The 26489-nt window shown below is 36.5% G+C and overlaps 1 protein-coding gene across 4 annotated transcripts in view; it reads left to right on the forward strand.

Annotated features, from left to right (window-relative positions):
* PEX1 (peroxisomal biogenesis factor 1) overlaps nucleotides 1-25110 on the forward strand; it is a 56606-nt gene extending 31496 nt beyond the window's left edge. For 2 of the 4 annotated variants that reach the window (XM_081080207.1, XM_081080208.1), the window contains exons 13-24: nucleotides 3815-3969; nucleotides 5160-5349; nucleotides 5565-5731; nucleotides 7194-7328; nucleotides 9872-9936; nucleotides 12787-12929; nucleotides 13006-13109; nucleotides 16258-16434; nucleotides 17538-17768; nucleotides 18854-19051; nucleotides 19354-19484; nucleotides 24544-25110. In XM_081080207.1, coding sequence (XP_080936333.1) covers nucleotides 3815-3969; nucleotides 5160-5349; nucleotides 5565-5731; nucleotides 7194-7328; nucleotides 9872-9936; nucleotides 12787-12929; nucleotides 13006-13109; nucleotides 16258-16434; nucleotides 17538-17768; nucleotides 18854-19051; nucleotides 19354-19484; nucleotides 24544-24628 — 1781 coding nt within the window. In that variant the 3' untranslated portion in view covers nucleotides 24629-25110. Of the gene's footprint in view, nucleotides 1-3814; nucleotides 3970-5159; nucleotides 5350-5564; nucleotides 5732-7193; nucleotides 7329-9871; nucleotides 9937-12786; nucleotides 12930-13005; nucleotides 13110-16257; nucleotides 16435-17537; nucleotides 17769-18853; nucleotides 19278-19353; nucleotides 19485-24543 lie in introns of those variants that run through there. The other 2 variants (XR_013995388.1, XM_081080209.1) reach the window with 2 other exon arrangements.
* Nucleotides 25111-26489: the final 1379 nt, after the last annotated feature.

Consider the following 26489-nt stretch of genomic DNA (forward strand, 5'->3'; position numbering starts at 1 on the left):
AGAATCAGATATTCAAACTATTGAAAGAGAGAAATTACCAGCTAAGAATAATACATCCAGCAAAGTTATCCTTTAGATATAAAAGAGGAATAAAGACTTTTCTAGATACACAGAAGCTGAGGGAATTTTCCATCACAAGGCCTACATTATAGGAAATACTGAAGGATGTTATTCTACCAGAAACAAAAAGATGAAAGAATACAAAACTATGAGTAAGATTATTAACAAACAGATAGAAGCAGGAAATGACAATCCCTACACAGAATAGGGCACTATGCACCTAAACATAACATTCAGGGTAAAAGAGATAAAAACATTTAAAAAAAAGACAATTTGCTACTGCAACTCAGACATGAACTCAGACCATAAACAGGGATAATTTGTGACAACAAAAACATAAAAGGGGAGGATGGTAAAAGTCTGAATTTGCAAAGAGGAATGGAGATAAGCATGCTGAAGAAAAAGGACTACTATATATATGAAACTTTCTTTTACAGAAACTTAATGGGAACCACTCAAAAAAAAATCCATAGCTGAGACACATAACGATAAAAAAGAGGAAACGGGAAAAAAAAATCATAGACTACCATCAAACTAAAATAACAGAAACACAAAGGCAAAGAAACAATGGAGACACTGAGCTATCAGAAAACAAAAGATAAAGTGGCTATAGGAAATCTTCATATATCAGTAATCACCCTAAATGTAAATGGACTGAACTCACCAATAAAAAGGCACAGAATAGCAGATTGGATCAAAAAAAACAAAACCCAACCATGTGCTGCCTCCAAGAGACACATCTCAGCTACAAGGACAAATATAGAGTCAAAGTGAAAGGGTGGAAAACAAAACTCTAAGCAAAAGACATCCAGAAAAAAGTGGTATAGCCTTACTTACATCTGATGAAAGAGACTTCAGGACAAAAAAGGTAATGAGACAAAGATGGAGATTTCAGAGATAAAGGGGACAGTACAACAAGAAGACATAACACTTATCAATATATATGTCCCCGGTCAGGGAGCACCAAAATATATAAAGCAATTACTAACAGAACTAAAGAGAGAAACTGACAAAAGCACAGTTATAGTAGGGGACCTAACTATGGCATTGACAGAAATAGATCATCCTGACAGAAAATCCATAAGGAAATATCAGCCTTAAATGGCACATTAGACCAAATGGCCATAATTGACATTTACAGAACCTTTCATCCTAGTACACCAGACTATCCATTCTTTTCTAGCACACATGGAACATTCTCAAGGATAGACCATGTGTTGGGACACAAAACTAGCTTTAGCAAATTTAAAAAGATTGAAATCACACCAAGCATATTCTCTGACCACAGTGCTATAAATTTGGATATCAACTGCCAAACAAAAGTGGGAAAAAACCATAAATACTTGGAGATTAAACAACATACTGCTAAAGAATGACTGAGTCAAAGAAGAAATGAAAGGAGAGATCAAAAGATACGTAGAAACAAATGAGAATGAAAATACATCCTATCAAAATTACTGGGATGCAGCAAAAGCAGTAATAAGAAGGAAATTTATGTCATTACAGGCCTCTTTCAAGAAACAAGAAAAATTCCAGCTAAACAACCTAGCATTACAATTTAAAGAACTAGAGAAAGAAGAACAAATGAAGCCCAAAATCAGCTGAAGGAAGGAAATAATAAAAATTAGAGCAGAACTAAATGAAATGGAGAACAAAAAATAGGAAAAATTAATGAAATAAAGAGCTGGTTCTTTGAAAAGATTAATAAAATTGACAAATCCTTGGCTAGACTCACTAAGGAAAAAAGAGAAAAGGCACAAATAAACAAAATCAGAGATGTAAAAGAAGTTATGATGGATACCACAGAAATATAAAGAATCATACAAGAATATTATGAAGAACTATATGCCACCAAATTCAGTAATGTAAAAGAAATTCAATGCAATGTGTAGATGATGTATTATAGAAATGTATACTTGAAACCTATATAATTTTACTAAGCAGTGTCACTCAAATTTAATGAAGATAAAAAAATTGCTTAATTGTACAGGTTTACTCTTACTTTGTTTATTTGACAAATACTTGTCTGATAAATATTTTGCACAGTCTGTAGTCTCAATATCTAGGAGGGAAAAGAAAAGTAAGTAGACAATTTTAGTTCAGAATACTGGTAGTAATAATGATAGTGTTGAGTGCTCTCTTGGCTAGGGATTGCTTTGTACTCCTGCAGATATTCTCCTGGTTTTACAGGTGAGTAAAGAGAAATTTAAATAGGTAATTTGACCAGGTGACACATCTAGGAGGTGGTCGGATATGCTCTGCTAGAAGTGTATATAAGATATTATAGGAGCACATATCCCAAATTAGGGGTGGTATGGGGTAAGGAGTTATTAATATCAGGGAAGGTTTGGAAGAGTTGAAACTGAGATTAGTTGATGGAGGAGTAGAAATTAGCATGCAGTAGCTTCATGCTAATGAAGAAGCAAAGAAGTGTGGTCCACAGACAAAGGCACAGAGGTACAAGAAATCATGGTGTTAGGAATACCCCATTTCTGGAGTTTAGAATTCAGTGAGAGGATTGGGGAGCAGGGTATGGCACTGGAGGATTTGGCAGCATTCAGCTGCCTCAAGGTTCTTGGGAGCTAAAATAGATACACAATGCAACCATGGTGGTTTTGGGTTATTATAAACTAGTGTGAATCTCTCAATTTGAATCCTGTAGCGTGTGCAAGATTTGTTAGTCTGGTGTTTAAGGGAATACTGCAAATTTTTAGCTCAGGACTCAGATACATGTGGTGTGACAATTAAGTTCTCGAACTTGTTGCAATGATGTTGCTACCTTTTTTGATATCAGTGGGATTAATCATTATGAATTTTTATGAATTTGTACCAACTGGACAAACAGTTAACCAACTTTACTATTTGGAAGTGCTGAAAAGGCTGCATGAAAAAGTTAGACAGCCTGAACTTTTTGCCAACAATTCATGGCTCTTGTATCACGACAATGCACCAACTCACAGAGCACTATCTGTGAGGGAGTTTTTAGCCAGTAAGCAAATAACTGCATTGGAACACCCTCCCTACCCACCTGACCTGGCCCCCAGTGACTTCTTTCTTGACTTGAAGATAAAGGAAATATTGAAAGGAAGGCATTTTGATGACATTCAGGACATCAAGGGTAATACGATAACAGCTCTGATGGCCATTCCAGAAAAAGAGTTCCAAAATTGCTTTGAAGGATGGACTAGGCGCTGGCATTGGTGCATAGCTTCCCAAGGGGAGTACTTCGAAGGTGACTGTAGTGATATTCAGAAATGAGGTATGCAGCACTTTTTCTAGAATGAGTTCGCGAACTTAATTGTCCCACTTTATATGTTACTAATGCCTGTTTCAGTTTTGACCTCATGCCAACCAAACCTTGCAAGATTGGCATGTAAAGAGATTGTTCAGGAAGTCATAGGAATATGAGGTGCATTTTGCTTAATTAACAGAACACAACATGAAAATTTATCATCCTTTTCATTTATTTGATAAGATCCAGAGGGAAGGAACACTAGGCATTGTTCTGAGTATACAGACTGAATTTACAGTGCCTCCTATGCCATTAGATGGGTTAGAGCCTGGCCTATATTAGGTCCTCTATAGGCAAATTAATGAATGAATGGAAGATTCCATTTTTAAAAGGAATGAAGGAGCCATACCATTCATACTCCACCTTAAAGCTCGACTTTAGGTTATCATTTTTAATGAATGTATAGTTTTTAAATTTTATGTTTATATTTACTAAACTCTTACACTATATTGCTGATTCTAGCTTTGAATGACATGATGAAAGAGTTTATTTCCATGGGAAGTTTGGTTGCACTGATTGCCACAAGCCAGTCTCAACATTCTCTACATCCTTTACTTGTTTCTGCCCAAGGAACTCACATATTTCAGTGTGTCCAACATATTCAACCTCCTAATCAGGTAACCTACTACTTGTGAAGATTGTTGAAATGTATTCTTCTTTATATAAATTGTTTTTCAATTTCATTATTTATTTATGGCTTTACACTTATGCTTATGTTATGTTATGATCTTAAGGATATTTAAAAGGTGACATTTGGTGCATGTTGTGCTTAGAAACACAGTTTTCAGTTATAACCATCTAAAGTGTTACTATGTACTTTCAAAGAAATGGCTTTTTTGAAAACAGAATTTCGTGTTTTTTTTTAATTAGTTTTCTTTTTTTATTCCATTGAAAAATTACAAAAACCCTAAAAATTCTTAATTGTTGTCATTTCCCATTGGTAAAAGTTGTAAATACATTGTGGAAATTAGAATTTTTTGCAACTTTATTGAGATATAATTGACAAATAAAGTTGTATATATTTAAAGTGTACAACATGATAATTTGATACACATTATGAAATATTTACCACAATCAGCTTAACACATCCACCGCCAAAAACAGTGACTAAGAGCAAATATACATTTCATAATATAAATCACACTATCACAAGTACATATGGCCAATCGTCCCCTTTGAGGACTTGTGTTCATGATGGTTTTAGTGGCAGTGGCTCGAAAAAGCATGTTCTGGGACTGGCAAACACATTTTAACTTCTTGTTTAAAATTATTACCTAGCATCTACCCTAAATATGAGACCCTGTGCTAATTAACTGTTATTGAAGAATAAAGGTGTTATATCTATTAAGCATAACAGAGTGATGGTGGTATTGGTCATTCAATATGTTTTTTAGAAACAGGTTTTATAGGAACAACAACAAAAAAAAGCCACGCTTAAAGGAACCAGATACTACTAGAAAGACTTCTTATTGGAGAAATAGCAATCATTTGTCAATGTAATTTTTTTACAACTTTATTGAAGTATAATTGAAGAAAAACTCATTATTTAAAGTGTACAATTTGATCACTTTTAACATGTATATACCATGAAACCATCATCTCAATTAAGGTAGCAAACATTTCCATCATTTCCAGAAGTTTCCTTATACCCCTTGGCAATGCATCCCTCCCTCACTCCATCTGCAGAAAACCACCAAGCTGCTTTTTGTCACCGTTGATTATGTCAACCTGATATTTCTCAAAATCTATGTACTAAAATTTACAGCTGAGCAAAATCAGAAATTTGAATTTTGTGCCTTTTCTCTAGGAACAAAGATGTGAAATTCTGCATAATGTAATAAAAAATAAACTGGAATGTGATATAAACAAGTTCACTGATCTTGACCTGAAACATATCGCTAAAGAAACTGAAGGGTTTGTGGCTAGAGATTTTACAGTGCTTATGGATCGAGCCATACATTCTCATCTCTCTCATCAGAGTATATCCACCAAGGAAGGTATGTTTTACTACTAAAACCAAAATTTGGAATCTCCATCCCAGGGTGAAGAAATGAAATTGTAGTAAGGGAAAATTTAAATATATTCCATTTACTAAAATAAGCAGTTATTTGCGTAGAAAATTGGCATTGCCAGCTAAGTTGATGGTATATTTTGAAAATTTATATACAGATATGAAGAACTACCAAAAGAAGTTTTATTTATCTTTAAACAGAATTAGTTTTAACAACACTGGACTTCCAAAGGGCTCTCCAAGGATTTATTCCTGCATCTCTGAGAAATGTCAACCTGCATAAACCTAGAGACCTCGGCTGGGATAAGATTGGTGGATTACATGAAGTTCGGCAGATACTCATGGATACTATCCAGTTACCAGCCAAGGTATTTAAAAAAAAAAAAAAAATGGAAAAAAAACATCGAGTACTAACTCCCAGAAGCACCACTGAATTATTGCTTTTGACTTTATGTGTTGGCTTGCCCAATCTGATTCAACCGGTATTTACTGAGTTACCAAATAAATGTCCAGCACTATTTTTGGTACTCTAACAGATTTTTAAAGTATTTGATGTGCTCCTTTCCAATAAGAAGTTTATAAAGAAAGCTGGGGTGATATTTACAGTAAACACATATTGATGTGAATTTCATAATTCTTGTGTTTGGCTCGACTCATTCAGATTGTACTAAACAAAATGAATTGTCAACTGGGATTTGAACAGAAACAGGAATAAGCTGAGAGTTGGAAGAGTCATCTAGGTCACCAGAACTGCTGGATTAAGCAAGATTTCCAGACTCTGATGTCAGTCCTGGAAAGGCAGAATTATCAGGCAGCATAGACCAGGCAGATGGCAGGCTAAGGGGGCAGATACAGCTAGTTCTTCAGAAGATCAGAAGGTAGAGTCTAGGGGGTAGTGAGTTGGGATCAGAAACCTGAGAGATAAGGATCCTGGCAGGAGATCAGGGACTCAGGCAAAGAGGTAAAGAAATGGGTAAGGACCTCTATTAATGTAACTAGATGGCAAGTCCTGGGAACTGTGGCCGGGGCCTGCGAAATGAGTGCAGCTCAAGACTGTGGATGAAAGCCTGTTTGAGAGAACATGGGTGTGGAAATACTTGCCAGCAGGATCATTACCCCAGATGCTGGGTCTGGGCACCAGGCATTAGTATCCAGATACATAGAGGCTGTCTGCATAACTGCTGGCCTTGGGGCCTCTTTCATTAGAATGGCGGTAGAGATGGAGTTAGAATTTCATCAACAGGTGGAACTAAATAGGCACACCTACTAGAGACCAGGATATTGTTGACGGTAGCCTGATGTTTGGCTCACCCGGTTCAAGTTTCTTTGCTCTCTGAGAAGTTAGTGATGTACAAGCAATCACTTGTTTAGCATAGAAACTCTTGGGAGATTTTGTGGTCCATTATCATTACACAAGCTTCTCTATTCCTTTCTTTCGTGGAATATAGTTGAATATATATAGCTGTCATAACTCGCTCCATGAGCCATATAAGAGGAAGGCAGTATACTGGTTATAAGATTGGTTTTTATTTTCTTAATGTGTAGTACTTTTATAATGTTTTTTTAAAAATAGGAAAAAATGGAAAGTTCTGATGCAGCTTTTGCATTTGATGTAGAATGTATCCCCTGGTCCAACTGGGAACAATCTAAGGTAGTTGCTTTGAGTTTATTTATTATTTTGAGTAGGAATTTTATTTTCTATCATTGCACTGGTAATAAAGGTGGCAGTTAGCACCATCTGAAAACGTTTTTTCTATACATTACTCTTTAGCTGCTGCTTAGTCATTTGTTGTAGACTTGAGCTCTTTGTTATATTTTTGTATCTTTCAGTACCCAGAATTATTTGCAAACTTGCCCATACGGCAGAGAACAGGAGTACTATTGTATGGTCCTCCTGGAACAGGAAAAACCTTACTAGCTGGAGTAATTGCACGAGAGAGTGGAATGAATTTTATTAGTGTCAAGGTATGTTTTTCATTTAACTTTCTTTTTTCTCTTTATTTTTTTATTGAGGTAAAATTTACATAACATATAATTATTTTAAAGTGTACAATTCAGTGGCATTTAATACAATCACAATGCTGTGTAACAACCTCTCTAGTTCAAAACTTTTTCATCCCATTCTCCATTCCCTCCATCTCTTAGCAGCCACTAATCTGCTTTCTGTCTCAATGGATTTGCCAATTCCGGATATGTCATATAAAAGAAATCATGAACTATGTCACCTTTTGTGTCTGGCTTCTTTGATGTAGCATAATGTTTTCACCTGAATGGCTCTGCCACAGTTTACCTGTTCATCATTGATAGACATTTGAGTTGTTTGCACCGTTTGGCTATTATGAATAATGCTGCTCTAAACATTTGTGTACAAATTTCTATGTGGACAAATGTTTTCATTTCTCTTGAATATATACCAAGGAGTATAATTGCTGGGTTGTATAGTTAATTCTGTGTGTAACTTTTTGAGGAGCTGCCAAGCTGTTTTTCACAGTGATTGCACCATTTTACATTCTTACCAGCAACGTACAAGGGTACTTCTTTCTCCACATCCTTCCCGACACCATTTATGTTTCTTGATTGTAGGTTAGTCTCATATTTGGAAAGCTAGTAGGAGCAATAATCTATTTATTAGTTAAAGTTATGTGCTAGACTGAATAATCATCCACTCTCTTTTGTAAGGCTTATTGTGTTCTTGCTTAAGGCAAATCTTCATGCATTATAAATAGAATTTTGCATAAATATTCAGATAAAAGAGTAAACTGTACTTGAAAGGAGAAGAAAACCTAGAAGACTAGGAGCTGGAGACCACACTAAGGCAGGAAGCTGGGGTTTTTATGATATTTGTTGGCTATATTTCACCCTTGCTTATGTCACTCCAGGTCTAAGTTTTTAGTATATGAGTGTGGTAATTAAGGGACATGCTAACAGATCATTTCAGATAATGTCTCATAGACCACCTTGTGTGTAGTTATTGCCTGGCGTCTGATATCCTAGTTGTACAGTTCAGCATCCAGCAATATTAGTTTCCAAAGAGTGATTAGATTGGAAGGCAAAGGAATCATATATTGTAGCCTTATTCAAAATTGACTTATAATCTGAAAGTCAGTTTAGTAATTTGCAATTCAGTTATACCTACCCTCCACTATCACATGATTTTTTTGTGAGCTAGTTACATGGGTACCCTGGCAGTAATGAGGAGGCACTATAACTTTTAAATTTTCCTCTTTTTTCTGGATTCTGGGATAACTATGACTGTACTCTTCTTTTTTACTTGTCACTAGAATGTAGTTTCACTATTTTTTTAAAAAATGTTTTCAAGATTAAAGCACGTGACTATTGTTATATTTTAGATTGTTTCATTAGGGAGGATATCTTACCCCTTTAGTAAATCTTCAGATCACAATTTGGCATGAGTTCTCAATTGAGAGGTTTCAGTAGAGAGCTGGTTGTCTGTAGGCGGCTCAGGGTCAATCCTAGGAGGCATGCGTCAAATGGTGGCCTTTCACAGACACCTGTCCGTGTTCCTAATATTTTGCCTTAGCTATTTCTTGTTCCATCTTCTATAGTTCTCTGACTGTGCTGAGGAAATCTAATTCAATGCTAATATATTAATAGTTATCTAGATGGCTGAGAGTTAGAAATTCTTTTTTCTGTCACGTATCCTGATCAGTATTTGATCTTTTCGAGGTAATGATTTCTTACTGGAGATCATATTAGGGCCTATTCAGTTTTCAAAAAGATCCCAATTTAAGGAAAGACTGTCTTCATTATTGATTTAGTTATATATAGTAAAGTTTGTTTTGAAAATTTTTCAGTTAACTCATTGGAAAAATGGTACATTTTTCAACTGCTGTATAAATAAATTGGTTTCAGGAGTTAAAGATGCTGATTAAAGTAATTCATGTCTCATTACATATATTTGGGAGTCTCCAAAGATTTGAGATAGATGGCACATTTTCCCTTTATAAACCATTCATTACTTTACTAAACAAGTAATTATTCAGTACTTATTATGTGGCAGGCCGTGTTTTGGACACTGGGGATTCAACAATGAACAAAACTCTTTTTGGAGCTTACATTCTACTAATGGAGAGAGACAATAGCAGTCGCATTAGACATATAATCTACCGTCAGGTGATAGTAGATGCTATGTAGGAAGACAAGTAGGATAAGGAGGTGCAGAGTAACTAGAGTGGGTTATAGATGGGGTTGTCAGCTAAGGCCTTTCTGAGGATGTGGCATTTTGTCAGACATCTAAATGAAATGAAGCAGGGAGCCATGAGACTATATGGGAACAAATGTTCTAGGCAGAGGTAACACCAAATATAGAACTTGTGGTATGATATTTGTTCTAGTCACATAATTTTAAAATTGTATTTAAGAGACATTCATTTAATCATATTAACATTTTTCCATGACTGTATTTAGACTTAGTCATAAACAAAAATTATATTTTGCTTTTAAATAATTTTATCTTAATTCTAATTTAATTTTATTTTATCTAATAGGGGCCAGAGTTACTCAGCAAATATATTGGAGCAAGTGAACAAGCTGTTCGTGATATTTTTATTAGGTTGGTTCCCTATGAGTGTTTTTTCAGTAATTGGCTCTATTATTTATCAGTCAGTGCTTTTTGGTCTTAGTTTTTTTCTTTTTAAACTGATGTTTGAAACCTGTGATTTATATGGATTATTAATAAACTAGAGAACAAAGAGTCTCTGTTTCACCAAATACTACTTAAGTGTAAAATATTTTCAATATTAAGTTTTGGAAATTATTTGGTTTTATGTTTACAATAGAAATATTCCTGAAATGCTAAAAGTGAAATCATAAGTGGTTATTCAAAGGAATCTCAAAGTAGATCATTATATGAACCACATAGTCACTCTGGGTTCTTTTTTTTGAAACTAAGATTCCGTGTGTCCAACTCGATTAAAATAAAGTGTAACTGTTACTTCACTTATATAAAAATACATATGAATACAGAAGCTAATTTTTAAGAATGAAAATAATTATTTAAATGTGATCATATTATAGGGAGTTTTTCAATTAAAAAGCTACTTTATTCCATTCTTCTAAAATTTTATTATAAAATAAGCAATTAGGAGAATATATGTAATGTACACACACATTTTGAATAATAATAAAATGAACTCTTTTATATTCACCACCCAATTTAAGAAATAGAACATTAACAGGAAAGCATTATTACAGATAAAGACAGTCACCACTTAGTGACAAAAGTTTCAGTTTACCAGGAAGATTATACAGTTCTAACATTGTTTGTGTCTAATACTATAGCTTCAAAATATTTAAGGGAAAAATTGACAGAACTGCAAAGAGAAATTGATAAATCCACTTTCATAATAGATTTTAAACACAGTTCTTGGCAACTAGTTAGATTGAAGTAAAATAAAACAGTTAAAGTTTAGAAGATTTAAACAACATACGCAGTAAGATTGATCTAAGCATATTTAGAACATTTAACCAACAACTGGAGAATATGCATTCTTTTCAAGCACACCTGGAACATACTTGAAAATTGGCCATATGTCAGGCCATACATTGCAATTGCAGTGTTTCAAAGAAACAGTGTTATACAGACTCTATTTTTGGAAAACACAATTAGGTTAAAAATAAACAACAAGAGGGGGCCGGACTGGTGGCTTAGGCGGTTAGAGCTCTATGTTCCTAACTCCAAAGGCTACCAGTTCGATTCCCACATGGGCCAGTGGGCTCTCAACCACAAGGTTGCTGGTTCAACTCCTCAAGTCCCACAAGGGATGGTGGGCTCCACCCCCCTGCAACTAAGATTGAACACAGCACCTTGAGCTGAGCTGCCCCTGAGCTCCCGGATGGCTCAGTTGGTTGGAGCGCATCCTCTCAACCACAAGGTTGCCAGTTCGACTCCCTCGAGGGATGGTGGGCTGCGCCCCCTGCAATTACAAAACGGCAACTGGACCTGGAGCTGAGTTGCGCCCTCCACAACTAAGATTGAAAGGACAACAACTTGACTTGGAAAAAAAAAAAAAAGAAAAAAACAAAAGTCCTGGAATACACACTGGTCCCCAATAAAATCCTGTTCCCCTTCCCCAATAAAATCTTTGAAAAAAATAAATCAATAAATAAACAACAAGAGGATAATGCCCTCCCATACATTTAGATATTTAAAAAAACACTCTTCTAAATAATTCATGGATTAAAGATCATAATGGAAAATATGTGGCACTAAATGATAATGAAAATGCTGTTTATTAAAAATGTCAGATGCTGCAAAATTTATTTCAAGGAAAATTTATAGACTTAAATTGTTATAAAAGAAAAAACATTGACAGTTAATCACTAGGTGTTCATCTCATGAAATTAGGAAAATATAGATATAAGCTATTAACAAATAAGAGCAAAAAATTAATGAAATAGAAAACAATTCAATAATGAAGTTCACAAACACAAATACTTTTTGAAAGCCTAGTGCACTTGAGCTCCAGCAAAATTGGATCAAGAAGAAAGAAAGCATAAATAAACACAATTAGGAGTAAAAAGGGAGACATGACTAAAGTTTACCAGAAATGTAAAAGATAATAAGGGAATATTATGAAATAATATTATGAACTTTATGCCAATACATTTAAAACTTGAGTGACATAGACAAAAAAGATAATTGACCAAAATCAAGCAAAGAAGAAATAAAATCTGAATAGTCCTGTAGCTGTAGGAAGAAATTGAGTCACTTGTTAAAAATATTTATACAACTCATACAATCAGACCCAGTTGGTTTTCTAGGAGAGTTTTGCCATGCATTTAATAAGATATTTGTTGAGTTTTTTCAATCAGCATGACAGGCCAGGTGTTTTGTAATAGGGGCAGTTCGTCATACCTCCAGTCCAGCCAGAGATGGAATTAATGTTCTCTTTTTAATTAAAACAAAATTAATTAATACATTAATAAATTAATTAAAAGTCACACTTTAAATTAGAAAAAGGTAATACACGTAACTAAAATATATTTTATAGGGAGCCCTTACAAAACTATGAAAATAATTTGCCTGCCACATTTTAAATGGACTAGACATGAATAAGAAGAAATATTCTTCTTATTCATAAGAAGAAATAAAGGTAGCCAATAAGCATATAAAAATGTTTACTTTGTAATAAGAATCAAAGAAGTATTTCATGTATTAAGACTGATTTTTGTTTTATTTCTTGTGTAGAAGGCATGAGTCTTAGGCATACACCTTGACCTATCTAAGACCCAGTTTACTGAAAACTAGGATAATTTGCCTTGCCTTCTTGGATTTGTTGTGAAGATTTAAATAAATACACAAATACGTGTGTGTACAGATATATATGTACATACACATATATATATGAAATTCCCTTGCAAACTCTGAAGCCCTATTCAACTATGAAATCTTTTCTCCCAGAGCACAGGCTGCAAAGCCCTGCATTCTGTTCTTCGATGAATTTGAATCCATTGCTCCTCGTCGTGGCCATGATAATACAGGAGTCACGGATCGTGTAGTTAACCAGTTGCTGACTCAGCTGGATGGAGTAGAAGGCTTACAGGGTAATAACTGTAAATACAGAAATACTTTATTCTAACACCATTTCACCAGGATTTATAAAGAATTTTTCCCCCCTAGGTGTTTATGTATTGGCTGCTACTAGTCGCCCTGACTTGATTGACCCTGCCCTGCTTAGGCCTGGCCGACTAGATAAATGTGTATACTGCTCTCCTCCTGATCAGGTGACAATTTCATATTTAAAGTCCAAAACCCAACAGATGCTACACTCTTTTTTTTTTTAATTAAAATGTATCGGGATGACAATGGTTAGTAAGTTTACATAGGTTTCAAGTGTACAATTCTGTAATACATCATCTATTTATCACATTGTGTGCTCACCACCCAGAGTCAGTTCTCCTTCCATCACCATTTATTTGATTCCTTTTACCCTCTTCTCTTTCCCCTCCTCCCTTATCCTCTGGTAACCACTGAACTATTATTGTCTGTGTATGTGAGTTTGTTTCTTTGTCTTGTTCCTCTGTTGCTTTCAGTTTTATATCTCACATATCAGTGAAGTCATATGGTTCTCAACTTTATCTGTCTGACTTATTTTGCTTAGCATTATAATCTCAAGATCCATCCATGTTGTTGCAAATGGCACTATTTATCTTTTTTATGGCAGAAAAACATTGTGTATATATACCACATCTTCTTTATCCAAACATCTATCGAAGAACACTTTGGTTTTTTCCATGTCTTGGCCATAGGTAAAGCTACAGTGAACTTCAAAGCACATATATCTTTGATAAATGTTTTCAGGTTTTGTGGGTAGATACTTAGGAGAAGGATTGCTGGGTCATATGATAATTCTAGTCTTAATTTTTTGAGGAACCTCCACACTGCCTTCCATAGTAGCTGCACCAGTCTGCATTCTCACCAGCAGTGTAGGTGGGTTCCTTTTTCTCCACAGCCTCTCCAACACTTGTTACTATTTGTCTTGTTGAGGATAGCCATTCTGACTGGGGTGAGGTGATATCTCATTGTGGTTTTCATTTGCATTTCTCTGGTGATCAGTGATGTTGAGCATCTTTTCATGTCTATTGGCCATCTGTATGTACTCTTTGGAGAAATTTCTGTTCAAGTCCTCTGCCCATTTATTGATTGGGTTGTTTGTTTGTTTTTATTGTTGAATTGTATGAGTTCTTTGTATATTTTGGATATTAGGCCCTTATCGGAGGTGTTGTTTGCAAAAATCTTCTATTCAGTTGGTTGCCTCTTTATTTTGTCGATGGTTTCTTTTGCTGTGCAGAAGCTTTTTAATTTGATATAGTCCCATTCATTTATTTTAGCTTTTACTTCCCTTGCTTTTGGAGTCAAATTCATAAAATGCTCTTTGAACCCAAGGTCCATAAGTTTAGTACCTATGTTTTCTTCTATGCAGTGTATTGTTTCTTATGTTTAGATCTTTGATCCATTTTACCGTATTTGCCGGCGTATAAGATGATTTTTTGGCCCCGAAAAATATGCCTCCAAGTGGGGGGGTCGTCTTATACGCCAGGTACACTTCAGATAGACTGCCCATAGTGCTTGCCCCGTGCCATAGTGGCCTCCCGATGCCCGCCCACTTCATTCCACATACCGTTCAGGCATCAGCAGCGCTGCTGGGTGTATGCTCGGCTGTTATGCGATTTTGCTGTTATGCGATTTTACCACACTCGCAAAATCGCACACAGCCGAGCATACACCCAGTATGATAGCGCAAAATCGCGAATCGCGATACCATACTGGGTGTATGGTCGGCTGTGTGCGATTTTGCGAGTGTGGTAAATTCAGGTTACCGTATATTTCTTTACATATGCATTGAAGATTCGCGATTTTGCGCTATCATGGTGCCTGTTAGAATGTTGAAGAGCTCGCACTTGCGCACTAGTGAGGTCCCAGGGAGATGCTGATGCAAGGGTGGACCAGACTGCTATAGTGACAGGGCGGGCAAACAGGGAGCAGGGACCAATCAAATCAGGCTTTGTATACAGCCAACAGCCAACCACAATACTGCACCATTGTACAGTACAGCATAGAAAATGTCGACCAGTCAAACCCCTATCATCCCTATCATGGCACCAGCCAAAAGAAAGAAGTATGATGCAAATTTTAAACTGAAAGTTATTTGGTGTGTGGAAGGTGTGCGGAAGAGGGGGTAGTCTTATACAGCGAGTATATAACAAACTCTGTATTTTGAGTGGAAATGTTAGGGGGTCGTCTTATACGCCCAGTCGTCTTATACGCCCAGTCGTCTTATACGCCGGCAAATACGGTAATTTTGTGGCAGATAACAGTCTGTTTCATTCTTTTGCAAGTGGCTTTCCAATTCTCCCAGCATCATTTATTGAAGAGGCTCTTTTCTCCATTATTTGTTTTTGGCTCCTTTGTCGAAAATTATCTGTCCATATTTATGTGGATTTATTTCTGGGTTCTTAATGCTATTCCATTGGTCTGTGTCTGTTTTTCTGCCAATACCACGCTGTTTTGATTATTGTTGCCCTGTAGTACAAGCTGAAATCAGGGAGTGTGATACCTCCAAAAATGATACACTCTTACCTTGTGAACTTTACTTCTGCCAGGTAATAGCAATTATCCTTCAAATATCAGCTATAGACAAAGGCCTTAGTCACTGTTTGTTCACAGCATGAAAAGACAGTGAATTAGATGCAGAGACTGTCTTTGGCACAGACACTTCCATGCTAGTCTGAAAACTATAATTTTTCACTGTTGGCTAATTGGGAAAAAAGGAAGGAACCTAAAGGATTTTATGTTCACATTCCCTGTGTTTAAAGATCACATGCCTCATTAGCCTGACAAAAGAATGATAGAATCCAATGTATGACTAGTAATGCACCTAAGCAGGTTACATAGAAATATGATTTTTAACTGTTCCTAGTGCTGTGTTGTTCCAACTCTTGTTCCCAGATGTAGAAACTGATGAATAAATAAGTGGAAGAACAAACAGACAAATTAATAGTCAATGGTATAAAATATATCAATATATGTCCCATGTAGTAACTATTATTGAAATTATTTTAATTTTCCTTTTGAAATACTTTCTCTGCACAGTTGCCCAAATAGAGAAAGTAAGCACTGTCTAAATAAGAAATGATTTACACCAAATAGCAGATAATGTTGATTTTCATTCATTTTCCTCCCTATGAGCCTTCTGTTAGGGAAAGGTTCCAAGCAGGATAGACAGTAGACTGGTTGTGCTTTTCTCTACTTACCTGTAAAGCTTAGTAGATGTGTAAAGTTAATTTATAAAAGAAATTGTAGGTACACAGTTTAAAATAATATTTAATTTTATGTCTTATTTGTTAAATCAAGTAGTTTTTCTCCCTCCAGGTGTCACGTCTTGAAATTTTAAATGCTCTCAGTGACTCTCTACCTCTGGCGGATGATGTGGACCTTCAGCACGTAGCCTCAGTAACTGAGTCCTTCACTGGAGCTGACCTGAAAGCTTTACTTTACAATGCGCAGTTAGAGGCCTTACATGGAAGGCTGCTGTCATGTGGACTCCAAGTAAGTTTTAGGAGATCGTTACTAAGGCATTTTAATGAGTTATAAGAGAAGTTCATTATCAAAACCTCAACCTGAAAAAATACTGTTTTTTAATAACTGTGGTAAGCTGTACAGAAATTTATTTTTGTAAATTTTGAATGTTCCATAGTTAGAATACTGGCTTTGCAGAGAATCTGTAATCATGACAAGTTTGGTGTCTCTTTCTTTAACATTACTATTGGCAAAATGTGTTGGTGTGTGGAAGAATATTACTTAAATTGGGATATCATGACTTAGATAATATAAACAGAAAAATATTGAGGTTTTTACTTTGATACTTTAATTTAAAAAATAATCAAAGTTATTGATCTTGAAGTTCAAATTGTCCCAGATCTGGCCAATAGGAGCTGCTTTTGGATGGCTTCTGTGTTCTTTTGGTATGTCCTCTCATTCTTTGGTCCCTTACCTACTTCCTGATACAACAAGGTGGTGTAGATTTATCTTGTACTTTCTGTATCCCAGCCCTAGAATCAGACATTTCTCTAAGGCAGTATTTTGATTTTAATTTTCACAGCAGATAATTTGAACTCTGGTACATTATGGACTTTATCATATATTTTCTAGGGAGGGTTTTCCTCTCCCCTACATTTTATTGGAGATCCTCTCTACATTTTATTGGAGATTCTTTTAGGGCCTGACGTTCCTAAATCAACTACCAAGCTTTTGCAATTTTGGCAAACCACTGAAGTTCTTTATTTTCCCTCTCCTGTAAAGTACTCTATAAGGATAAAAACACTCTATAACATGGTTGATTTGTCATTTCAGAGTAGAAAAATATGAATTGACAGACAGATACACAAAAGTAAAACCTGGAAGTATGAGTCCTATGTTTGTTAGAGTTTTTGGGGTGATATTTGTCAAATTATCCACACATTCCATCATGTCTTTTTTTATTTTAATAGTTAAAATTGTATTATGTCTTCAGAACCATTAGAGAATAGAGCTTTTTTTGAAAGGTGCCTCAAACTTCCTTGTACTGGTCTACTAGAATGCATTGTATTGTTTACTTCTGAGTTGTCGATTACTTACATCTTTACAACTGGTTGTCCTTTTATGTGTTTCAGGATGGAAGTTCCAGTTCTGACAGTGACTTAAGTCTGTCTTCAATGGTTTTCCTTAACCACAGCAGTGGCTCTGATGATTCAGCGGGAGATGGAGAATGTGGCTTAGATCAGTCCCTTGTTTCTCTAGAGATGTCCGAGATGATTCCAGATGAATCAAAATTCAATATGTACCGGCTCTACTTTGGAAGCTCTTATGAATCAGAACTTGGAAATGGAACCTCTTCAGATTTGGTGTGTTGTGCAGTCACCATTGTACAGTTCTGAAACATAAAGCCATAGGTTGATGTAAAGTTGATTTATTGACAGTGATTTATCTCCTAACTGGCCCCACATGTCCTTTCTGGGTGGTTGGTTCTTCAGTAAAATAGTCTTGTTTTCCTTACTTATACTAATTAGTTATTTTTTATTCCGTGGTAAGAACTGTAAGAGCTGGTAGCAAAGGGAAGCCAAAGTAGCCAATTGGTTTCTTTCAGGTTTACCTCCCTTCATCGGTGGTTTTCAAACATCTTTAGTCACAGATCTGTTTTATATTAGACTTAAATTCTATTATCATAGAATAGTTGAGGATGATGAGAAACTTGGTACAATAATGTCAGAAATTCCTGACAACAAAATGTTATCTATTTGTAATATTTTTGGTGGAAAGGATAAGCACAGTGAAAAAGATACAAGTAGTAATGTTTCAACAAGGAAAATGTTTAGATTAAATGTGGGCAACATCATTGTTGTTTTTCTAAATTAAAATAGCATTCAATACATATCCCTCAAAAATTAACAATAGTTCACTGTTATTTTATTGGTACACATAACATTTTTACCTATGTTTAGTTAGATTTTTCTTGTTTTTTGTAAATTTGCTTTATTCAGGTTTTTAAAAAATATAAAAGTGACTCATTTTTATGCCCAAGAATAGTAAGCTATTGTTTTAATTCTAGTCTTTAATTCTGTTTTCTGTTTCTTAACTTCTGTGTAGAAATGTCCCAGAACCTTATATTCGTTGAAAAACAAGAATAAGGCTCATTTGGAACCTATCCCTCGGGCATTAGTGTGGTGGATTTAATAACAAAGCACTAAAAGAACCTTGTGTCATGGCAGTTTTCATTCTACGGTGGTTTAACAACATAGATATAAATGAGCTCTTATAGAATATAAACATATTTCAAACTTGCTTAATTTCAGTTAATTAAAATATAAGCTTATCCGTGTTAAGGGTTTAGTGCTTAAAAATTTTTACCTTTGATAAATACATACTTTTTTCTCCCTCTTTCTCTCTTTACTCTCCCTTCCTTCTCTCCTTGTTATACTTACCCATACAGAGTTCACAGTGCCTGTCTGCACCAAGCTCCATGACTCGGGATCTCCCTGGAGTTCCTGGGAAAGATCAGTTGTGTTCACAGCCGCCAATGTTCAGAACTGCTTCACCAGAAGGTTACCAAGAATTTACACAGGAACAAAAAGATCAACTGAGAGCAGATATCAGTATTATCAAAAGCAGATACCGGAGCCAAAGTGGAGTATGGCTTTTCTCTCCCCCCACCCATCTTAATTGTGAAAACTTTTTAAAAATACTTTTTTCCTTTTTTGATATGTATTTCTTTGATTTATAAATGAGCTGTATTTATAAACCAGGGACTGAAACACTTTGATCAGTCAAATGGTTATGTGCTTCCTGCTTTCAAGTTATTTTTAGTAATCTATGAGAAAGGAAATGGATAGTCTCCTGAAAAAACTGGCGAACAGAGATAACACTTGGACTGTTGCTTTTTTAAAATCATGTCTCTAAGTTAACTTTTTGTCACTTTCTTTTTTATTTAAGGAGGATGATTCCTTTAATCAACCAGGACCAATCAAAACCAGTCTGGCTATTAGTCAGTTGCATTTACTGTCTGCACTCAGCCACACAAAACCCTCCATTAGTGAAGATGACTGGAAGAATTTTGCTGAGCTGTAAGTAACATTCTGATTTAGAAGTATAGATTTAGAGGTGACAATTAAGAATTTTAAAAGTTTAAGTGAATGTTTAAAATCACAAAATATTATTTTGAATATTTAAAAACCAATTCAAAAAAATGTGTTCAGTAGCTGTGCATTAAAACACTCATAAACTTCAGGAGTAAAGAAGTCAAAAATGAACTTTCATTAACCAGTTCATTTAATTATATTTGAATTATTTACAATGAATTGATGTAATTTTAAAAGCTTTGAAGAAATGAAAGGAAAATTAAAAACTCAAAATGATTCCAATATGTAGTTTGCAAAAATTGTTATGAAAAATATTCCTGTCTTATTTTCAATTGCTTTCAAAAGAATTTATATTCTATTAATCTCAAGAACATTCAAGGTTATTCATTGTAGACAATGTTTAGTACACATTTGGATTTATAGACTTCTGGCAGTTGTCTCTGTAGCAGCTTAGGAGTCTTTGACCCATAGACTGGGACCATTCTAGGTAAATGATTCAACTTAATTCAATTCAAAAAATGTTTTTTCCTGGTCTTTAGAAGTTACAACTCTTGTTTAATTTTGCAGTACTTTGGGTGTGCATGTGTGTGTCCATTGTAAGGGCGGAAAAATTTTCCCTTCTTCCCTCCTAGGGAAGGTCTAATAATTAAATTTGTTTTTCTCCTGCTAATTTGTCCTAGATCAATTTAACTGCATATATAGGGGAGCCCCATAAAAATATGACTCAAAGGCAGTTAGGCAATGGAGGCTTGTATACTATCCTGAGCTCAGGAAAGGGTTGGGGCTGGGGATTTAAAAGGGAAGGAAGGTGACAAGAGCAGATGTGTGGTGTTTGCTCTGGCATGCAAAATTAGGCATCTTTGCTCTGCCATGCAAAATCAGAGCAAAATTTGGTGTTTGCTCTGCCATGCAGATAAGTCTTTTAGATAAAGTTATCTCTGGTAATAGCTCTGCTTCTAGTACCTAAATTCTTTTAGTCAGTTAAAGGAGAGGGAAAAGCTTTTCCTGAGTCTGCTGGGTCTTGATTCCCTTTAGTTCAAAATAATCCACCTGCCAAATTGACACATTTTGGGGTGGCATATTCTGTGCCTTTCAGTCCCACCTTTGAAACTTCCCCAAGAAGTTTCATAGTCCAGAAGTTGAATTGGTAGATTGCTCCATCTTACTGAACCAGTCTCTTAGTCCTGAGAATAGGTCAGTTCAGTTAAACAGTTGTCTCACGGCAGGAGGTGGTGATACAGGTGAGCTTCTAATGTTAGGCCTCTATTGTACAAGCAATCAGGTATTTCTAAATTTCTCTGGAAGCAAAAGAAAAACAAAGGTTAATGATTACAGCAGTAATCAGAACCCAGTCTGTGTTCTGACGGCAGCCAGTTAAGAACATTACTAGATGTTGGGGTGAAAATATATTTGACAGTTTGAATATCTATGACGATGTCACTGAGTATCCCAGTAAACTTTCTGAGTGGCCCACACAGCAACAGACACGAAGACTGTCTGTATGTGAGCTGTTGTAGTGATTTCTGGGAAGTTTATATCAAGTTGTTCACATTCAGTTTGCGGGGCTTCAGGAAAAGGGCAGCTTTTGTTTATAGTGATTCCAAGTCAAGAGTGGGAGAATTGAGAAATGTTAATTTGGAGAGTTGTAGCCAAATATTGGAGGAAAGTAAGAGAATTCAGGATCTAGTCCAAGTTATAGGGAGAAAACAAAACATCAAGGACAATTAATAGCACTAGAAGCTGATATCCACAAAGGTGTATTACTGACATAATTTCTCTCTCACCCTGATTTCTATCAAAGATAACCCAAGTAAGATTATTCTGTTTGCAAATAAGTATAGTTTCAATAAACTTGGCCTGATTCCTTGTATGAGTATAGCAAGAATAGGCTCTTTTAAATCTGCTTTGCTGGAACTTTTCATAAGGAATCTCAGATTGAATTTTTAAAAGCCTCGTGAGGCTAGGAAGCCAAGGACTCACCATCAGATTTTGCCTGCAGTATCTACGCATATATATATTAGGGTTCATATATATATTAGGGTTCATTCCTGTTTCCTTGAGGTCGCCAGGATATCCTGAGGTTCCTGTACCTGCTAGGAAGGGATGTTCCTTACTCACCTGGTAGGGCTGCTAGACTGGTAGGATGGTCTGAACCTGGAGATTAAAGGACTTTATAATTTAATAGATCTGCTGCTGTCTGTGGGACATGAATTCTTTTTGGTGAGGTGTAGGATATATCCACAAAGGACATGATTCTTCTAAATTAACTTCCTGGCTTTCAGCATTTACATGAGTTACCTGTATACCACGGACCGGGAGATCAGGCTGGAGCACTGTCTGTAAATCTTGCAGGGAAAGAGAAGTTCAGACAGGTAGACAGGGCCGGAGAAGGGGAATTTACCCTGCATGTGGTCATTTCTGTTCTTTCATGTTGTTAACGGAGTCCCTGTTACACTCTCTTATGTCCTCTCTAATTTTGTCTTTCCACAGTCCCAATAAGACAATTATTTATCATAAGAGCTCTCTAAAATGTTTTCAAGTATAGAAGTTTTACCAATTCAAAGGGTCCGTCATCTGGCCATTGACAAGTAGGATCTTACATTAATCTTAATAGTGATTCAAACCAGTTAGCCTTTTTATGGCTTCACCATGGGTGCAAGAAGTATCCCAGAAGAGGGTACAAAAGATAGACCCCTCACAAGATCCATAAAGTTTACTCCCAGAATTAGCCAAAGACAGCAAAAACCTTCATTGTTACAGGTGGTAAAACAGGTATAGTGAAAACTGTTTCCGGTTTCCCATGAGAACACGAGACGTCTCCAGCCACAGACCCCAAATCTGTGGTACTGGGCAGGCACTACTTGAATGGGACTTTTTCAGCACTAACCAAACAATGAAGGTTGAGACGACTAAGGCCCCTTCCGGGCTGGACCCCCTAAGACAAACTCCCCAATAACCAGACTCCCAATAGTCAGACAGTGCGCTTGTCACTCCGTCTCACACCCTGAGTCTGTTTAGCGGACCTCCAGATACAAACTGATTCTTAAATCTTCTGGGTGGTGGACACCAGAGAGAATATTCTTACTGGACACAAAACCAAGCTCTCAAGACATAGAACAAGACGAGAGGAGACCCTCATTTGTTTGTTTTTATGTAGTGGACCCACTGCGAAGTTAATCTGACCAGACAGGTCTAGAACTGTGAGCTGGCCAGATTGTGAACTCTGTAAGATTGGCTCAAACCACAGGCTTATAGGCCCTCTGCCTGCATTCCACCCTGTGGTTTTCTTCCTTATGACGAGTGACACGAAAAACAGACAAAAGTAAACAACCATCTCTGGGAAGAAAGGGATCAGTAGAAAACAAGAGCACGCATAACAAGTCTTTTCAATAGTCTCTATACCCAAGGAGGTAGTTCACACCAGTATTTGCTCCTGCTAATCTAAATTTAGAAAAAGGAAAAGGACTCCCGCCACTCACTTCCACTGGACCCGGCTGGCAGATCCAGGAGACTGACAGGTAAGAATTCTTGCCTCTGGGCGCTGTCAGAGGCCCCGGGATCTGTCAGTGGCATCAGTGGTGAGTGAGCTCCACGTTGGGCACCACGCTAGCGGTGGAAGAGTTTCCCCTTATTCCCTTCTAGGTTCTTTGGCTGGTCTAATTACACTGACAGAAGACAGGTTTACAAGAGAAAACGTTTTCTTTTGTACCTATATCAACCCCATGAAAATATGAAACTCAAAGGCAGTCAAGCAGGTGAAGCGTAAGTGCCATTCTGACCTAAGAAAGGCTTCAAAGGGGAGGAAGGAAATTGACAGCAATGACAGGAGCAGGTGTTTGCCCTGCCATGCAGATAAGTCAGATAAAAAATTACCTCTGGTTGTAGCTCTTTCTGGTCCAGGCCCCCATCTAAATCCTTTTAAGCCATTAGGGGAGAGGGAGGTAAGAAGCTTTTCCTGAGACAGCTGGTTCTTGCTTCCTTTCAGCTGAAAATAATCCACATGCCAAAGCGATACAGTTTGGGATGGCATATTCTGCTCCCCTTCAACATACATAAGTAACATGTAATTATTGTAGAAAATTCAGAAAACAAAGAGAAAGAAAAATAAGGAAACAGAAATGTCCCTTAACCCCACCACCTCCCAAGCATGTTTGTATGCTCAGTTTTTCATGCTAAGATAGGACACTCTGCACCTGTTGTGTACAGCAGCCCCACTTTGACCCAGCCATACATCTTGAACATTCTTTTATAGTTTAAATATGTTACAATATTGTTTTTCACATTATTTTACAAGATAGCTATGCCACATATCCAATTTGGGACATTTAGGTTTTCAGCTTTTCACTACTATAAGCAATGTGATAATGAACATTTTTGGAGCTGAATGTTTGCATATATCCTTAATTATTTCACTGGGATAGAGGTAGAATTGTCACATCACACGGTATTCACAATTTTTAAGGCTTTTGAAATCTATTGCTATGTTGCCTTCCAGAAATACTGTGCAGTGTGTATACTGAGTACTCATTTCACCACACCCTCGTCACCCTATCAGTATTTCTCTAAACTTGGCCGATTGGAGAAAAAATATATCTTGTTTAAAAATGTACATTTGTTTGATTAAAACTATAAAGGTTATATTTTTATATATTACTCATTGCCATTGTATTTTATCTTTTCTTATTTGTCTCTTCCTTTTTCTGTTGGGGTATTCAGGTTTTGAAACTATATTTGTAAGAACTTGCTTTAATTTCTATTACAAGTATTTTTTCCAATTTGTTATTTCCCTTACATTTCTTAAAACATAATTCTGTATTCTAATAACTGTAGTGTCAGATGGGTAATAAACTTACTGAGGTGATCACTTCGTGAGGTATATAAATGTCTAGTCGCTATGTTGTTTTGTACACCTGAAACTAATAGTAAAAAATGAGGGGAGAGGGAGCTAAAAAAAAAAAAAAAAGATAATTCTGTGTGCAGTTTGTCTTTTGTTATTTTACCATTTACATGTATTATATATCTCTCCTTTTTTTTTTTTTTTAAGGTATGAAAGCTTTCAAAATCCAAAGAAGAGGAAAAATCAAAGTGGAACAATGTTTCGACCTGGGCAGAAAGTAACTCTAGCATAAACTATACTTCTGATTTTATTTTCTTTTTGGTGGCTTGTCCCTATGTTGTAACAGTAAAAATGGTGTCTATTTAAACTTATTTTTAATTTAATAAGTTAATCTATAAAAATCACAGATTTATAAACCTATGGTTATGTAATGATCAGGATTACTTGAGTTTAATACTGTATAATAAATTGGGATATTTATAACAGATTCTATATCTTCTTTCCTATAAATCTATAATAAATCCTTAATGAAATAATATCAGCCAAATGGTATAACTAATTTTTTTCTCCTTTGAAGAAAAGATAATAGAGGATGTAATTAAATACATTTCTTAGAACTCTCTGACAGTTGCATACATCTTCCTTGCATTTGACAAGTTTTATGCTTAGCAACTTCTGATTGTTTTGGAAATAAAATATCCTATTAGTTACAGATCTAATTATCTGCTCTTATATCAGCAAAATTCAAATAAATTTAATTATTCCCTCATCCAGAAATGAGATCTCATCTCCCTAATATACCTCATCCAACTCCACAACTTTATTTCAATATTCTCTAATCTGTGAACTAAATTGTAAAGTCAGCCACCAACACAAACTATGTATAGTAATGCAGTAAGGGGAAAGGAAAAAAGGAGAAAGTTAGGTAAAATATACATAGAAATAACATGAGACAGCAGAGAACAATGTGCAGGTGGCAGCTGCTGCCCTTTCTGCAGCTAATCATGAGACCATGGCTGGTCATTTGACTTCTCTCTTCCATTACTTACTCTGTCTTCCCTGACTTCAGCCAGCACAGCGGTGATTAGTCTTTTACTAGATGGGATGATCTAAACATTCCCCTCTGAGTCATCGGTGGCTTGCCTAAGATGTCAGAAATCTTCCATTAAATTGTACCATAAATATTCAATATCACAAGTTCCACCCATACTTCTCCCATCCTCCCTTGTGTAGCAGCTACTCGGTCCACTCAGCCAACATCGTAACCCTCCCCTTCTAAACCGCTAGAAGCGTCAGCGTTCCCCTTGTAGAAGCATTCCTCCTTTGCTTCCCTCTACGTCAGCAAAGCCCAGGATCACAGAGGAAAGCCGAGACTGGGTCACCACGAGGTATTCCCTGAGAAGTACCTTCCCCCTTACACTTTGGTTCCCAGACTCGTATAGTAAGGCCATGGTCATCCATTCACAGCCAGAATAGTACTCCAACCTCACAAAAAGCTGTCTCCGCAAAAGACCAGCTGTTTCAGGGTGGTGGGTGCTTTTGTTAAGTCCAGTGAATTCCGAGAGTAGCCCACCATCTTACTCTTCGACATAAGGAAGTTTTTATGATCAGAACCAAGTGTCACGTGGGACAGCATAACATGAATCATGTAGTAAGTCCATGAAAAATGGTGTTGGTAGAAGTCTGAAGTATGGACAAAGCAAATCCAATTCCAGAATTTATCCTCCCTGCAGGGGACACATTGCTCTCTCCTCTGATACAAGAGGAACAAATGCACTCAACCTTCCACTGTGCACCGGCTGGTCTTCCCGTACGTGCATCTACGAGGCTGACAAGTAGGCTATCATGACAGATGGACAGTGGTCAGCCTTAGTGAATGGAGATCCACGTCACAGAGGCCACACACACATACCTCCCCCATCCCTGCCATGGGGGCCACTTTGTTCATGACTCGGGTGGCTGGACCAAAGGCTGATGGACATGTGTAGAGAGGTCAGGTAGAACACCTGATTAGTAACAGCACTGAGGACTTGGCGTTCATGTAGGACATTCTCACTCTGAGCCAAGTCCCAGAGCTCTGGCTATTCCTTTCCCCCAGGTCTCCTCAGGCCAGGTCTCCAGTCATGCTCTCGGGCCCACTGGTTAAGTCATCA

The sequence above is a fragment of the Rhinolophus hipposideros genome (genome assembly GCF_964194185.1).
Source record: "Rhinolophus hipposideros genome assembly, chromosome: 18".
In the NCBI taxonomy this organism is placed as follows: Eukaryota; Metazoa; Chordata; class Mammalia; order Chiroptera; family Rhinolophidae; genus Rhinolophus; species Rhinolophus hipposideros.